At 40.0% G+C, this 17,080-nt stretch overlaps 1 protein-coding gene across 3 annotated transcripts in view; it reads right to left on the bottom strand.

The window, feature by feature from the left end:
- cfap74 (cilia and flagella associated protein 74) overlaps nucleotides 1-17,080 on the bottom strand; it is a 219,223-nt gene that overhangs the window by 153,827 nt on the left and 48,316 nt on the right. For all 3 annotated transcript variants that reach the window (XM_043676311.2, XM_043676312.2, XM_087980219.1), the window contains exons 5-7: nucleotides 16,539-16,637; nucleotides 12,121-12,225; nucleotides 3,681-3,842 (exon numbers count right to left, since the gene is read on the bottom strand). In XM_043676311.2, coding sequence (XP_043532246.2) covers nucleotides 3,681-3,842; nucleotides 12,121-12,225; nucleotides 16,539-16,637 — 366 coding nt within the window. The remainder of the gene's footprint in view (nucleotides 1-3,680; nucleotides 3,843-12,120; nucleotides 12,226-16,538; nucleotides 16,638-17,080) is intronic.

Raw genomic sequence — 17,080 nt, 5'->3', positions numbered from 1 at the left:
GTGTTAATGTTTCAGGTTGAGTGACCCTTCCTCAGAACTCCAGTTCTGGTAGGACCAACTGCCTGACCATTGCCAAGCCCCTTGGTGGCACCCTTGACTGACTGCAGCCCTGTTGATCCCACTTTAAACTGCTTCCTTTAGACTATCAGATTTGGTCATTTGCTTGCGGCATGAGAACATAGAAACAGGAGTAGACCATTCAGCCCCTCGAGCCTGTACCATCATTCAGCGAGAGCATGCTGATCTGTGGCATGACTCCATATACCTGCCTTTGGCCCATATCCCTAAATAGCTTTGCTTAACAAAAATGTACCTATGTCTGATTTTAAAAATAACAACTGATTGCGATCAACTGCTATTTGTGCAGACAGCTGCAAACCTATTGCAACCTTGGAATATAGAAGTGCTTCCAAAACTGTTCTGAATAGTTCAAACCTAACTTTTAGACTATGCCCCTAGTTCTAGAATTCCCAACCCCCAAATAGCTTATCTTTAGTTTTCCTGTCAATATCTTGAAGACTTTGAGCAAATCATCCTTTAACTTTACAATTTCAAGAGAAAACAGGCCTAATTTGTGTAATTTCCCCTCATAGAAGTTAACCCCTGAAGTCCAGGTATCATTCCTTGAACGTACAAGTTAAAAGATCATCTAATCAAGTTGTTCATAATGATTAAGGAATGCAAAATCATAGATACCGAGAAACTTTTTTCTGGTGGTTTGGGAGTCCAGAATGAGAACATAACCTTACGCTTTGAGCTTGTCAATTTAAGGATGAAATCACAAAGCAATTTTCCATGCAAATGCTAGTGAAAATCTGGAACTCTTCTTGCTAAAGGCTGTGGATGCTGGGTCAATTTCATTTTCAAACCATGATAGTAAGAATGTAAATTAATATGAAATAAAGGTGGATAAATAGATGTACAGCATGATCAATTTCAATAGCTGAACGTGCTTTAAGACTGCTACACCTAGATCTAAGCGTGATTCCCCAATTCATTATGGTTCCAAATGGATTCACTAAACCATTAAACTCCCAGATGATGAATTGGCTCCCCTCTTTATTCTCCCACTCCATCAGTTGGCTACAATAAGGTTAATTTTAAAAGGATCCCTTCCCTTGTGGATACTGTAATATTATAGACTTAAGAACTTTAATAACTGTTCATAGACTGAATGAATCAACAAATCATAAACTATTACACACAACAAAAAAATCTCCATCTGGAATAAACTGTTAAGGAATAAAGACAAGCTATTATGCAGAGACTCAAGCATGTCTTGGTGAGATAGCATTAAAAAAACTGTTTTGACACCCGCCTGATAAACTGGATGCTATATTGACGCAAAGGACAAGGATTGCCCTGCAGAAGAATTTAAGGAGTTAATCACAGGAAATCTGTGACTTTGAACAGACAATCAATGCCAAATGTAACAAGAAACAAAGAAATTACTTTTGCTAAGAAGGCCAGTTAAAGACTTGCAGTAACTCAAATGAAAGACAAACAAAATCATCGATGTATCACCTCAGACACTGAAGGGCAAAAATCTGTATAAGAATCGAAAACCAGAACAATGCAACAGCAGCACTTCAAAGAACGACACTGCACAAGGATTGATCCCTGGACACTTCCAGCTTCCAGTTGTTGGTTGAAGTCCCAGCCAGATTTCACCATTAATCGGGTAACAGTTAGGTTGGGTCACAGGTTTATATTTGCTCACTTGAAGGGTCTAATATTTGGTTTAGTACGTGCAATAAAGTTTGAATTATTGTTTCAGTACTTCATTGTCTGTGAGATTTGAATAAGTGGCCAAATTAAAAGTAAGTTGTGAAGATTTACCCACAATAATACTTTTATCTCAGAAAATGAACTTATGTTTTTAAAAAGAGCCAAATTAGTAAGACTTCTTGAATTAACAAAAAGTGTAAATTTTTAATCACAAAAAGTTAGAAGAAATACTAATGCAACATTCATACATACAGATTAGAAATAAGAGGTGAGTCCAAAAATGAGATATATGTATCAATCTTTAAATTGTTTGTGAAATGATAATAGTTGAACATTGCGTCATTGCAGTGGCGGTTACCAGGAGCATTGATATTGGTAGTTGAATAATTGGTTTCATGATGCTGAAATTTGTAAATTGATTGGGATTCTGTAGATCTGATCCTTTTAAAAGATAGATAGGTTCTTGATTAGTGAGGAGATCAAGGGTAACAGGAAGAAGGCAGGAGAATGGGGTTGAGAAACATATCAGCCAGGATCGAATGGTGGAGCAGACTTGATAGGCCAAGTGGCCTAATTGTGTTCCTGTATGTTATTACATCTATTCTCTTATGAATTTAATCACAGCATTCAGAGTGACGGTCTATTTCTTGTCCATTTTCTTTGGTTGGTAGCTAGCTAGTTGGTAGATTTCTAGCACTCGGGACTGAGACAGAGAGGGTGTTTAACTGCAATACAGGGGTAACTTGGGGATAATTCTTTGACTGTGACCTTCATACCACACTGATACTCAAATCTAGGCTGGTACATATGAGAACATTAAGTTCCAGTAGAACACTCCAGCAGAGTTGAAATTGTGTATTCTTCAACAGGAAGAACACAAATTGTGCGTCTGTTATTTGTACATCATCTGCAGGAGTTGGCTTGCTGTTGGGCAAGGTCATCAGTCTCCTATTATCTCTGTAGTCACAAAAGATCACAGTCCAGTCTGTTCTGACTTGCCTCTTCCACTCTTTGAAGGGTTGTTGTTGTTTGAGGCTCCCTTATTATATGTAGGTACAATGTGGAGGTGCTGGTGTTGGACTGGGTTGGACAAAGTCAAAAATCATATGATGCCGGGTTATAGTGCAACAGGTTTATTTGAAACTGCAAGCTTTCGGAGCCCCCAAAGACTCTCTCTCCACTCAGTCACTTAATTTACACTTGCAGCTCTTTTTTGCTTTATCACACCTCTTTTGAAAAAAAACTAATTATAGAATCACATGTTAAAAATGTCCTTGGTACTTGGGGGCTTCAACACAGCCATGACAAATTAAAGGTTTTCCACTGTTAATATGTTCACTACCAAGCAAAACCGAGTTTCAGAATCAGTGTCTTACCAGATACAGTGAAAAAAACAACCCATTGTTTTCCAGTTCAGGTATTGTACTTTCAGCACTGTCCCTTGTTTCAGATTACAGTATTTGTTCACTTTTAAATGCCTGCTTGAAATGTTTTTTTTATTAACACCAAACAATAGGTGGAATATGTTGTATCCATAAATAAAAACAGAAAATGCTGGAATAATTAGCAAGTCTGGTATGTAATGTTCCACATATGCTTTCTGATTTGCTAAATATACCAGTATTTTTTGTTTTAGTTAAAAATTTCCAACATTTTCAGTTTTTTGCTTTTGTATGTTCTATTCATTATCTTTTTAAAGCACAACATATGTAAATAAGCAATACAAAAATGTTGATAAAACACTGAGTAAACATTCCCAGTGACTAATAACTGACTGCAGCTCTCATTTACATGCAATGTTATTTTGATTTTTAGCCAATAATGAGAGGTTTAGAAAGTTTATATAAACTGTGAAAGGTCTCGCACTGAAATGCATGACTGTTTGTCAGATTACAACAATACTGTTGCAGTGATTAAGAGTAAAGCAAATTACTGGGTTAGGTTTCACTAACGTTTTTCTTTTCTCTGCTTGTAAAATTGCTGTCTGTTCAGCTTCCAGTCTTTGTTTTGCCTCTAGTAAGAGTCGTGCTTCATATTTTGCATCATCGTTCTTATGTTCTTCATAGAGTCGCATCAATTTTCCTTGTTCAAGTTCAACTTCAAACATGTCACGTCTGAAATGGGGTAAAGAACAAACTAAAATACATCTCTGAGCAAATCTTTATCAAAGCTCAAAAAGTAAACAGTGTATAGGAGAATTCTTCTGTCGTAGATAAACACCGTTTCAAAATAAATGCTGGTGTAAGTAGTTAATTATTCAGCTTCTTTGCTATCACCACTCTTATTGTAAAAAACTTTAAAATACCAGGTCAGAATTCACAAGAGACAGGTTTATTTGAAACCACAAGCTTTCTGAGCGCTGCTCCTTTGTCAGGTGAAGTGACTATAACCTGGTGTCGTGTGACTTCTGACCTTGTCCACCCCAGTCCAACACCAGCACCTCCACATCACAGTTGAAAATGTTAGGAATATTAAATGCGACAATAATCAAACATTGAAATGTAAAATTCTAAAATGCTGTGAGATAAAATTTCAATTAATACAACAATTAAATGATTTAATGTAAAAGCTGAAGCTATAAGTTAATAAACCATATGCCATCACAATTAATAAAACCTGTTCTAAAATACTGTTCTAAAAATATTTATATATAAATAATCTACAGTGAAAATATCTGATAGAAAATATATATGGTAAAATGTTTAAATTCAATAAATTTCAGTTTTACCATTTTTATGTTTATTTGCTCTATTGCTAAACACTTTTTCTGGCACTAAGGTAAACTTATCGACATAAAATACAGAAGTGTTCTTTGTTCACACAAAAGTGACAAGAAATTCCACCACAGCTGAAAATGTATCACTTTACTGTTGATGCAAAAGAATACAGTATACCTTAACATGGGTCATTGATATCAAGGTAATTAGATTTTCCAAGGTGAATTCAGGTTAGAAGAAATGGGAAATGCACAAGTTGTACTAATTTCTACAAATTCACCTGAATCGCAGTTCAAATATCTCCTTTATTATGACCAGATCTTAGGCGATGTTCCTCAATTCAGCACAATCCAGACAAGATACCCCAAAACCATTAAGCTCCCTGGTGAGGAGGATGGATATTCTTATTCGCCTACCTTTTAGTTGGTTGCAACAAAGTTAACCTTACAGGATTGCTTCTCTTGTGGATGCCATTCTCACATTCCAAATGAACTTATATTTTAAAAAAAGCCAATTTTTATTTGAATCACAGAATCCCTAAGTGCAAATAGAGGTCATTTGGCCCATCAAGTGTGCACTGACCCTTGGGAGAGCATCCCACCTAGACTCACACTCCTGGCCAATCCCCCATAACCCCCTCATTTACCATGGCTAACCTAGCCAGCACATCCTTGGACACTACGGGGCAATTTAGCATTGCCAATCCACCTAACCTGCACACCTTTGGACTGTGGGGGGAAACTGGAGCACTAGGCGGAAACCCACGCAGCCACGGGGAGAACATGCTAACACATCTAGTCACAAAAGGCTGGAATTGAACCCAGTTCCCTGGTCCTGTGAGGCAGCAGTGCTATCCACTGTGCCACCATGCTGTCCCATTTAACCAGGCTTTAAGAGAGTTAACAAAGAGTGAGTTTAATAATTACTAAACATGTGAAGAATTAGCAACGCAACAGCCATACTCACAGATTAGAAATAAGAGTTAAATGCAAAAATATAAAAGTTTTGGATCAATCAGTGAATTGTTTATGAAGAGCGGTTAGTTGAATTTTGTGGATATTGCAATGGAGGTTATCAGTAGCATTGATGGTGGTAATTGTGTAGTCAGTTTCTTAATCCTTAGCTTTCTACATTCATTGAGATTCTGTAATTCTGATACCCTTCAACCGGTTACTGGATCCCAGCATTCAGAGTAAGGGAGGGCTTTTGTTATCCTATCGCCTTTTGACTGGTTGATAGCTAGCTGACTTATAGCACTGAGTCAGAAAGCAACTTTATCTGCAACATAGGCTGGGGATCAATTGTAACTTTCACGCTAATACTTGAATGGTACAAGTGAGAATGTCCAGTCTCAGTAGCACTCTCCAGGAAAGTTGAAACAGACTTTTTAACCCCTGTCCTTATGCATTCTTCAAAGAGAGAAGCACAGGATGTGTGTTGTTTTGGACAAAGCCTGCAGGGATGGTTTGTTGTTGAGCAGAGAGCTTTCAGCCCCTCATCATATCAAGCTGCTTCACTCTGAAGTTTCTTCGACACATTTAGGTGTTACGTACTATTGGTGCCATCCAGATGTTATGAGTATCTGTGAGAGAGTGTGTGTATGTGTGTGACTGTAAAAGGGTTTAAGTCTGTGAAAGGGTCTGTGTGGGAGTGTATGTCAGAGGGTCAGTGTGTGTGTGCATGCGTGTATGTGTGTGCGTGTGTGTAGGAGTTGTGTGTGTGTGTCTGTGTGTCCAGGAGTATCTATGTGTGTCCATATGTCTGTGTGTCCCTGTCTGTCTGTCTGTGTGTATAGTACAATGGGGTCACCTATAGTGTGACATGAACCCAAGGTCTCAGTTGAGGCCCTCCCCATGGGTACCAAACTTGGCTATCAGCCTCTGCTCAGCCACTTTTCATTGTTGCCTGTCCCAAAGTCTGCCTTGAAGGTCCCGGACCGCTGAAGTGTTCTCCAACTGGGAAGGAACACTCCTGTCTGTTGATTGTTCTGCGGTGTCTATTCATCCGTTGCCGTAGCCTCTGTTTGGTCTCGCCAATGTACCATGCCTCAGGGCATGTGAGATTGACAATGTTGGCTGAGTCACATGAGTACCTACCACGTACATGGTGTGAGGTGTTCCCATGCGTAATGGTCGTATCCGTGTCGATATTCTGACACATCTTGCAGCGTCGACCGTGATAAGGTATTGTCCTGAAAGCCGGTCAGTTTGCTATGAACAATGATCTGTTTAAAGGCAAGTAGCGGAGATGTGTGGAAGGTCTTGGCGAGGTGCTCATCCTCATTGATAATGTGTTGCAGACAGTGAAGAACATGGCGTAGAACCTGGGAAGTACTGGACAATGAAGGGTACCCTGTTGGTTGCAGCTCGTGTCTGTCTCCTGAGGAGGTCATTATGGTTTCTCGCTGTGGCACATCAGAACTGGCAGTCGATCAGTTGAACATCGTACCCCGTTCTTATGAGGGCATCCCTGAGTATTTCCAAGTGCCCGTCACGTTCCTCCACATCTGAACAGATCCTGTATATGCATAGGGCTTGCCCATAGCGGATGGCTGTTTTAATATGTTTCAGCTGGAAGCTGGAGAAATGTAGCCGTGGGTTTGTGGTATAATGAGGTGCTGAGGTGCCTATCCTTGATGGAGATGCATATGTCCAAGAATGAGACAGATAGTAGAGAGTAGTCCACGGTGAGTTTGATGGTGGTATACACTTGTTGATATCAGAGTGTAGTTTTTTCAGTGACACCTCTCCATGGAGCCAGAGAAAGAAAATGTCGTCAATGTACCTGGTGTATAATGTTGGTTGGAGGTCCTGCGTAGAGAAGAACCTGAGCATGAAAATGTTGGCATATTGGGGTGCACATTTGGTCCCCTTGGCTGTTCCATGTGTCTGGATTAAGAACTGGTTGTCAAAGGTGAAGACGCTGTGATCGAGGATAAAGTGAATGCGTTGTAGGACGATGCTTGGAGATTGGCAGTTGTTGGTACTGAATAGTAAGGTTGTTGCTGCGATGCCATCATTGTGGGGGATGCTGGTGTAGAGTGCTGAAACGTCCATTGTGATGAGGAATGTTCCCGGTTTTATTGGTCCGTGGGTGCTGAGTTTCTGGAAGAAATATGAAGTGTCGCGACACCCTGTACAACGGGTTTCAAGATGCCTTCGACATAGCCAGAGAGGTTCTCACACAGAGTCCCATTGTCTTATACAATGGGATGTCCTGGTGTATTGGTTTTGTGTATCTTCGGAAGGCAGAAGTTGCCTACGCAAGAGGTAAGTGGGATGAATGTGCATAGGGAACGCTGAAGGACTGGGTCCAAAGTCCTGATCAATGTGTTTAATTCACGGGTGTACTGTTTGGTCGGATCAGCTGGTAGTTGCCTGCAGTGTTTCTGGTTGTTTAGTTGTCGGTCCACTTCCTTGCAGTAATCTGTTCTATTCTGAATGATGATGGCTCCTCCTTTATCTGCTGGTTTGATGACAATGTTATGATTAGTTTTGAGAGCATGGATGGCGTTGCGTTGTGATCGGGTGATGTTCTGCTTCACCTTGTGGGTATGGCTGATGAATCAGGCAGTTATATATTTCCTGATGGTTTGAGCATATATGTCAAGCCCAGGGCAGCGGCCCTCCAGTGGGGTCCAAGTTGACTCCTTCTTTGGTTGCTCCTCTACAGATGCCTGTGATGACTCTTCAGGTTCGCCGGTGGGCTCATTGGGATTACTGCTGGCATCTTGAAAGAATTCCCGGAGTCTCATTCGTCTGATGAATTCCTTAGTGTCTGCTGCAAGAACCATGGGGTCCATTTTGGAGGTGGGGCAGAAATTGAGACCCCTGCTAAGAACTTCAATCTCTTCCGGTTGAAGGGTGTGGTGAAGTTGACGATCGAAGTTGGTGATAATGTTATCCACTTTGGTGCCAGGGTGGGCTTGGCTACTGCTGGTGATTATGCCAAGGTTCTCCAGTTTGTTGTTCTTGGTGTGCATGTATGTGATGTAGTTTTGTCACCTTGCTTGTTGGCAATTTCCCATAACTGTACTGCTGTATCCTGAGCGCAAGCTAAGAGCGTGGACTCCATCTTAGTTTCAAGGCTGTGGCGCCTGCTGTAGAGTTGGTGCACGAGGTGATTGAGGAGTTTGTGAGAGGTGCAATGGCAAAGTCTCTCCGTGTAGTCTGTGTTGTAGGTCTACTTGAGCAGGTTTGTGATCCGTAATCCTTTTGGGATCTTTCCTGCTTGCTTGCATTTCTGTAGAAACTCGATGTGTGTGTTGATATGTGTGATCTTCTTGGAGATCCTCTCCACTTTAAGCTGGCAGTTAGTGTTGTCGATGGTAGTCATGATTTGGAGACGCCGGTGTTGGGCTGGGGTGGACAAAGTTAAAAATCACATGACACCAGGTTATAGTCAACTAGGAGAAAGTGAGGACTGCAGATGCTGGAGATCAGAGCTGAAAAATGTGTTGCTAGAAAAGCGCCTGAAGAAGGGCTTATGCCCGAAACCTCGATTCTCTTGCTCCTTGGATGCTGCTTGACCTGCTGCCCTTTTCCAGCAATACATTTTTCAACCAGGTTATAGTCCAACAGGTTTAATTGGAAGCACTAGCTTTTAGAGCACTGCTCCTTCATCAGGTGATTGTGGAGAATAAGATTGTACGACACCAAACAGAGAACAAGCAGAGGCTACGGAAATGGTTGAATAGACATCACAGAACAATCAACAGACAGGAGTGTTCCCTCCCAGTCGGAGAACACTTCAGCAGTCCGGGACATTCGACCTCAGATCTTCGGATGACCGTCCTTCAACGCGGACTTCTGGACAGGCAACAACGAAAAGTGGGAGAAAGTGAGGATTGATTGGAAGATTGCTGTTGTAACCCCCTTGTTCAAGAAAGGATCATGGCAAAAGATGGAAAATTATAGGCCAATTAGCCTAACCTCGGTTGTTGGTAAAATTCTAGAATCCATCATTAAGGATGAGGTTTCTAAATTCTTGGAAGAGCAGGGTCGGATTAGAACAAGTCAACATGGATTTAGTAAGGGGAGATCGTGCCTGACAAACCTGTTAGAGTTCTTTGAAGAGGTGACAAGTAGGTTAGACCGGGGAAACCCAGTGGATGTGGTCTACCTAGACTTCCAAAAGGCCTTTGATAAGGTGCCATACGGGAGGCTGCTGAGCAAGGTGAGGGCCCATGGTGATCGAGGTGAGCTACTGGTATGGATTGAGGATTGGCTGTCTGACAGAAGGCAGAGAGTTGGGATAAAAGGTTCTTTTTCGGAATGGCAGCCGGTGACAAGCGATGTCCCACAGGGTTCAGTGTTGGGGCCGCAGCTGTTCACGTTATATATTAATGATCTGGATGAAGGGACTGGGGGCAGTCTAGCGAAGTTTGCCGATGATACAAAGTTAGGTGGACAGGCAGGTAGTACTGAGGAAGTGGGGAGGCTGCAGAAGGATCTAGACAGTTTGGAGGAGTGGTCCAGGAAATGGCTGATGGAATTCAATGTGAGCAAATGCGAGGTCTTGCACTTTGGAAAAAAGAATAGAAGCATGGATTACTTTCTAAACGGTGAGAAAATTCGTAAAGCCAAAGTACAGAGGAATCTGGGAGTGCTAGTTGAGGATTCTCTAAAGGTAAACATGCAAGTTGAGTCCGTGATTAAGAAAGCGAATGCAATGTTGTCAATTATCTCAAGAGAGTTGGAATATAAAAGCACTGTGGTGCTACTGAGACTTTATAAAGCTCTGGTTATGCCCCATTTGGAGTACTGTGTCCAGTTTTGGTCCACACACCTCAGGAAGGACATACTGGCACTGGAGCGTGTCCTGCGGAGATTCACATGGATGATCCCTGGAATGGTAGGTCTAACATATGAGGAACGGCTGAGGATCCTGGGATTGTATTCATTGGAGTTTAGAAGATTAAGGGGAGATCTAATAGAAACTTACAAGATAATACATGGCTTGGAGAGGGTGGACGCTAGGAAATTGTGTCCGTTAGGCGAGGAGACTAGGACCCGTGTACACAGCCTTAGAATTAGTGGGATAAATTCAGAACAGAAATGCGGAGACATTTCTTCAGCCAGAGAGTGGTGGGCCTGTGGAATTCATTGCCACAGAATGCAGTGGAGGCTGGGACGCTAAATGTCTTCAAGGCAGAAATTGATAAATTCTTGATGTCACAAGGAATTAAGGGCTACGGGGAGAATGTGGGTAAGTGGAGTTGAAATGCCCATCAGCTATGATTGAATGGCGGAGTGGACTTGATGGGCCGAATGGCCTTACTTCCGCTCCTATGTCTTATGGTCTTATGGACTGCAGATGCTGGAGATCAGAGCTGAAAAATGTATTGCTGGAAAAGTGCAGCAGGTCAGACAGCATCCAAGGAGCAGGAGAATCGACGTTTCGGGCATAAGCCCTTCTTCAGGAACAACAAAAAGTGGCTGAGCAGAGGCTGATAGCCAAGTTTGGTACCCATGGGGATGGCCTCAACCGGGACCTTGGGTTCATGTCACAGTACAGGTGACCCCATTGCACTATACACACACACAGATAGACCGGCACACACAGGAATATGGACACACATAGACACTCCTACACACACATACACACACACGTGCACACACTCAGACCCTTTCTCATACACTCCCACAAACGCCCTCTCACAGACTTAAACTCCTTTACACTCACACATGTATACACATCCTCTCACAGACAATCATAACCTCCCCCCCCCCCCCGCCCCCCACAGACCCACATACACATATAAGTTTGTGGGGTGAATTTGTACTTGCAGAATTACATTTTACTTTGCTCAAAAACTGCACGAATCCATGTAAGATTCTGTAAATCTGTTTTTTAGATTAGAATCAGTCTGACCATTGTGACACAGACAGCCTCACAGAGAGCTGACACCTTCAATACATTATCTGGGCTGACATGACACCAATTGTTAAAGTTCACTTGAGAATGAAACTTTTTAAAAAAGGTTTTGCAATTTACATATAAAAGAACTGAAACCAACATGGCCATTCTAAAAGATGAGAGACTTAACAAACAATCCAGGTCTTTTTCAAGGTATAATTTCAGTTACATCATATTGTAAACTTTTGCTATAAATTCTGTGTCATACAATCTTATTCTCCACAACAACCTGATGATGGAGCAGTGCTCCGAAAGCTAGTGCTTTCAATTAAAGCTGTTGGATTATAATCTGGTGTTGTGTGATTTTTAACTCCTTAATTATGTATGCTCTTACAGTTCAACTTAGTACAAATTCTTATCAATGAGCAGACTAACCAGAAAATAATCATTTTTTTCATGCGCATGTCTTCGGACGTCTGATTTGGGTTATTTTTGCTGAGAAATGTCACTTCATTTTTTTGTGAAGTTATTGCTAATAAGAAGGTTTCTATGTCAAAATAGGGCACATATGTCAGCTATGTTCATGCTTTTTTTTATATGCAACTACTGTAAAATAGTGCTGTTAGGTCATTCAATCCTCATCAACAGACCACAGGAAAATATCAGTATAAGAATTTGAAGAAATACATCTACATTTTCTTCTGAGTACCACATATAAGCAACTATCAGGGCATATCACAAACAGGTACAAACATTTAAACTACTCCTATGGCAAAGTAATGCATTTGCAAACGTCATTGTTCAATCTATAACTCACTCATTCTCTTGCAGTTTCAAAGTAATTTTTGATTGAAGGTCTTCCTCCCCTCGAAGCTCATCACACAGTCGTCTGTGTTGTGCCCGAAGACGAAACAAAGCAGCACTGGAACAAAGTCAGGAGAAACAATAAATATTAATAATAAGCAAAATTATTATGGCTGAAGGCAATAAATGCTTTTTTTCATTTCATCTAATTTTCACCATCTATTCTGTTCTTCATATTTGTCATTATGGAACCACCTAAACAACAATTTGTATTTATAAACCAATTTTAACAGCAAAATGGCAAAAGTCACAAGTCGGATTGTAATCAGGCTAAAGGTTATACAGAGTCAGAAAAGGAAATGTAACTATATAAGTATAAATTCACATTATACATACAAAATATTGTTCTATGAATGCACATGACCTTTGTCATGGTATATCTGAATTAACCACAATAAGCACCAAGCTGCAGACTCCAGAGACAAGTACTTCCTTTTCCTTTATGCTTAATTTTTTCCTTACTTACTTCATCTTCTGGGTTAGAGGGTGTTATGGACCAGATCAGACCCCGTCAAGATATATTAAGAAGGTAGCCTAGACTCCACTTTTTCTTATTTTAAGGGCAACAGCCAGGTGTTGCATTCTGCATGCAATTTAATTAGTCAAACCAACAGGCTTGAAGCAAATCACACTTTATTCATTACACTATAGTTAACATACAACAAAAGAAAGAATAAATTGAAATAATTAACTCTATTGGAAAACTTAACAGAATAACAGCTTATTTAGCTACTAAACAGTAACTGTTCCAATATAGCAATATCCTATAAACATACCCTTGGCGAAGGCAAGTTCAGTTAAATAGGTTATCTCTCATGCAACTCTCTAGTCCAAGAGGAAAAACATCAAGATAAATCTCTAAGAGAGAGTAGCAGGGAGAGATGTACTGCAGTTTCCAAACCTTGCCTCAAGACCCCAGCAGCAACTGCTTTTGAAAAATTAAAACTAAAAATCCTAGTTCTTTGAGAGCTGGACCGTACCCATTCAGGCTGCTTCTATTGTTCCAACTTTTCAAAAAAAACTAGGCCTCACAATCTGTTTATTTTATTGGCTTTGGAGCAGACTGCCTGTCATCTCTGTCACAACCTTTTTTCATTATAAAAATCAGGACAAAATATATCTCTTAAAGCCATAGTATCGTCAGAGAGGAGGAGCACAAAATCAGATCCATTTCTCCTTCTTATACATTCAGAAAAAAGAGAAATTGATGCTGAGTAGCATTGTAATCAGTATAAGTTGAAGCTCATCGTCACAGAAGGAGAAAGAGAATCCAGGCAGGGGAAGATAAAAATCAATGGTGGACAATATACATAATGAGAAATAAGTAGAAATGGGAAATTGTAGTCATCAATATATCAGAAGAACAGGTTGATGAGAGATCTGAGGAGGATTGGAAAAAGGAATGTTTCACATATGGTAAAGAAGTTACACAATTCAGATAGACTTCACTTATGGGATTTAAGTTAAAACAAATCTAGTTCAGGTTGTGAGGAAGACAACCAAATTGAGGCTGGTGCAGAAGCATTTGATGGAGGAAATGCCTATAAACACAACTCAATGGGCAACATGGTAAAAATTAGCCCCCTATCTGATCAAAACCAGAGAGATATCCGGTTAAAATTATGATTATAATAGATCATTTATCTGCTGTTCCTTTCATTCTTTGATACTATTTCCATTAGTTCAAGTGAAGAGACTCCTCCAGATTTGCCAAGGAGAGCCGCAAACTTTCCTACTCCAGGCTCACTCCTCTCTTCCTTCTCAAAACAATTCTCTCACCACTTTGCTGCAAGCTGATGAGAAACCAAAAACTGCTTGATCTTTATCTACCAACAGCTGCTGAGTAGTCTCTTTTTACAAATAATGGGTAGAAAAATGGACTGATTAAGTATGCTAGGCCGTGAAATTAAAAAGAACTTTATTTTACTGAGTGCCTTTCTCAAATACATTGTTTGATCTAACCTTGCTTGAAGTTAAAATCAATGCCAAGGACTTGTAAAAAGACTTAACATCTATGCCAAGGAGGCAGTAATTTATAAAAAAATGAGTCAGCCAGAACAAGCCATTTTCTTAGTGTTGGGGACCAGGTAGAAGTGGTGAGTATCGCCTGAACTGATCAAGTGTGCAGAATAAATGAGACCAACGGTTTGAACATGAACTGTTGAATTCAGAAACAGTTAGTAAGAGGAGTCATGATATTGTCATTTAGCTTTTACCATAAACTGAAGCAAATGGCATACAATAGTACTCCCCTTTGTTAGCAGATGAGTTACTTTGTCAATGAATATCCTTCCATTTTTAGGTCAGAAATGGAGATGATTGCACAATGTTTAGCACCATTTGTGATTCCTAAGACACTACAACAGTTCATGCTCAAATGTAGAAAAACTTGGATTATATCCAGGTTTGGTGTAACAAGTAGCACATACCATTCATGACCCAAAAATACCGAAGCAATGACCATCTCTAACAAAAGAGAATCTTATCACCGCCCCTTGACATGCAATAGCAGTCCCATTGTTAAATCCCCCACTGTCAAAATCCTTCCATCACAATGCTCAATATGCAATGTACTAGGACCGTCAATTAATGCATATATGTTATCAATAACTTATATTTACGTAGAGCATTTAACATTACTGTATGTTCCATTGCGCTTAACAGGACACTGAGCCACAAAAGGAGATATTCATATGGATGACTAAAAACTTGGTCCAAGAGGGAAGTTTTAAGGAGTATGTTAAAGGAGGAGAAAGGAGGATAGAGAGAGAGAGGCAGAGAGGTTTAGGAAGTGAGTTCCAGAGCTCAAGGACCCTGAAGGAATGACTATCAATGGGGCAGTGGCTAAATTGCTCAAGAGACTAGAATTAGATTACTGCAGTGATATCGATGTATTTTGAAGCTGCTGGAGAATATAAAGAAAGGGAGTAGTTAAGCCATTGAGGGATTTGAAAGCAAGGATGATAATGTTTAGATCAAGACACAAATTGATTGGGAGCCAATGTAAATCAGTAATTATGACACAGCAGCAGAGTTTTGGGTAACCAGACAGTGTTGGAATAGTCAGGTATGCAGTAAAGCAGTAAAGGAATGAATGAGGATTTCAGGAGCAGAAATGCTTAGTCAAGGCAACATTATTGAAGTTGAAATAACTGGTGGAAATTTGACACCAAGATTTGAGCAAATTGGTTTAATGTCAAACTCAGCCAGGGAAAAGGATGGTACTGGTAGCTAGAGAATGGAGTTTGAAATAGGGATCAATAATAAAACCTTCAGTGTTTCCAACATTCACGTAAGGGCAGTAAAGGCATTAAATAATTGAGTAATGCTGCGTACATACTAATCAAGCTTGTTGAAACTTCCACAGGATGCCTTTTCTTCAGCAATACTTAAGTTCTGTACTACAATAAATTGAAGTAATTGATATTCTATACAACATTGTTATAATCTATCAGTCATGGATTAGTAGTTTACTTTCACTTGAGTCATACTGTTGTGGGTTCAAGTCCCACTCTGTACATCTAAGCACGTAAGCTACACTGGCACGCCAATGCAGTGAGGTAGTTCTGTATGTGTCGGAGGCTCCATCCTTTAGGTGAGGCATTAAACTGTACTCTGTTCAAAGTTTGTGCGAAGATTTGTAGCTCGGGTGCTCGTTGCTGTGGTTCTGTTCGCTGAGCTGTACTCTGGTCTGCATTTTCCGTTGGATGTAAAAGATCCAAAGCCACTATTTTAAAGAAGTGGATGTGAATGCTTTGCCGTGTCCTGGTTTGTTTATCTCTCAGCCAACACTTGTAAAGAATGGTCAACTTGCTAGTGTCACAGTACTGTTCATGCAATCCTGCAGTGAGAAAGATTGGCTGCTGAAGTTTTTTACATTACAGCAAAAAACTATTTCATTGGCTGAAAAACATCCTTGGGTATTCTGAAGTTAAGGAACAAATGGTGGGAGTTGTTTTTTTCAATCCAATATATTTAGAAGTCTTAAGTTGTTTGCTCATCTTCAAAGTTCATTATTTGTACGATACTTTAAAAAACAAATAAATGTTGTTTTTAAGCATAAAGCAATGACAACTGTATAAAGACAATTCATAATAGACTCATTTTAGTTGTCAGAAGAAAGAAAATTAAACTATATTAGAATTCTTTATCCGTATTGTGCAGCCAACATCAAGAAGCTAAGTTGATTCCCATGTTGTGAGAAAGGGAGAAAAAAACAAGTGAGATAAGTTAAGACCTTATGAAAAGAACAGAGCAAATTGTGAATATATTTAATAACTAATAAGCAATATTAACTTTAGTGGATGTACAAAGAATCTGATTCATACAGAGACAAGATAGAATGAATTAAATAGCAAAAATATCACATACTTGTTGTTGGCATGTTCCTGCTGTTGAATATCTTCCTCCACTTCTTTCCTCTCTCTCTCCAAAGTTTCTATTCTCATGCAGCATTCTTTTAATTCTTGTCTAAAATTAGAAGATATGTCAGTATAAGAACACGCGAAGGTAAGTAGACAGTTTTCAAAATAACATGCATCAAAAACATTTCAGGAAATACTATTATTCCAATTGAATCATTAAGCTGCATTTGGACTGAGTGAAACTGCAACAGTTAGCCTTTGTGCACTGAGGCTGCATTCCAACACTATAACATGAAAAGCAACAATTATGCTTTTCAAGTTTCGGCATAGAATGCAAGGATGGATTTTCTGATTTGCAGTTAAGGTGTGGTGGCAAGGGAGTTTCACAATGTCTACACTGCCATGGACTGGGCGAGTTATCTTGCAATAAGGCTGGGTTTGTCTTTCATCTTATTAATTATACAAGCGAGATGTTGGACATGTTTCTCATTGAATAAGGTGATTGACATGTTTATCATAGCCAGGACCTCTGGGTTTCAAGACTCCAGT

This window comes from Chiloscyllium plagiosum, unplaced genomic scaffold (genome assembly GCF_037043375.1).
Source record: "Chiloscyllium plagiosum isolate Xiang-an unplaced genomic scaffold, Cpla_swu_hap1 HiC_scaffold_37, whole genome shotgun sequence".
NCBI classification, from domain to species: domain Eukaryota; kingdom Metazoa; phylum Chordata; class Chondrichthyes; order Orectolobiformes; family Hemiscylliidae; genus Chiloscyllium; species Chiloscyllium plagiosum.
This window is presented reverse-complemented; position numbering and strand designations above follow the sequence as displayed.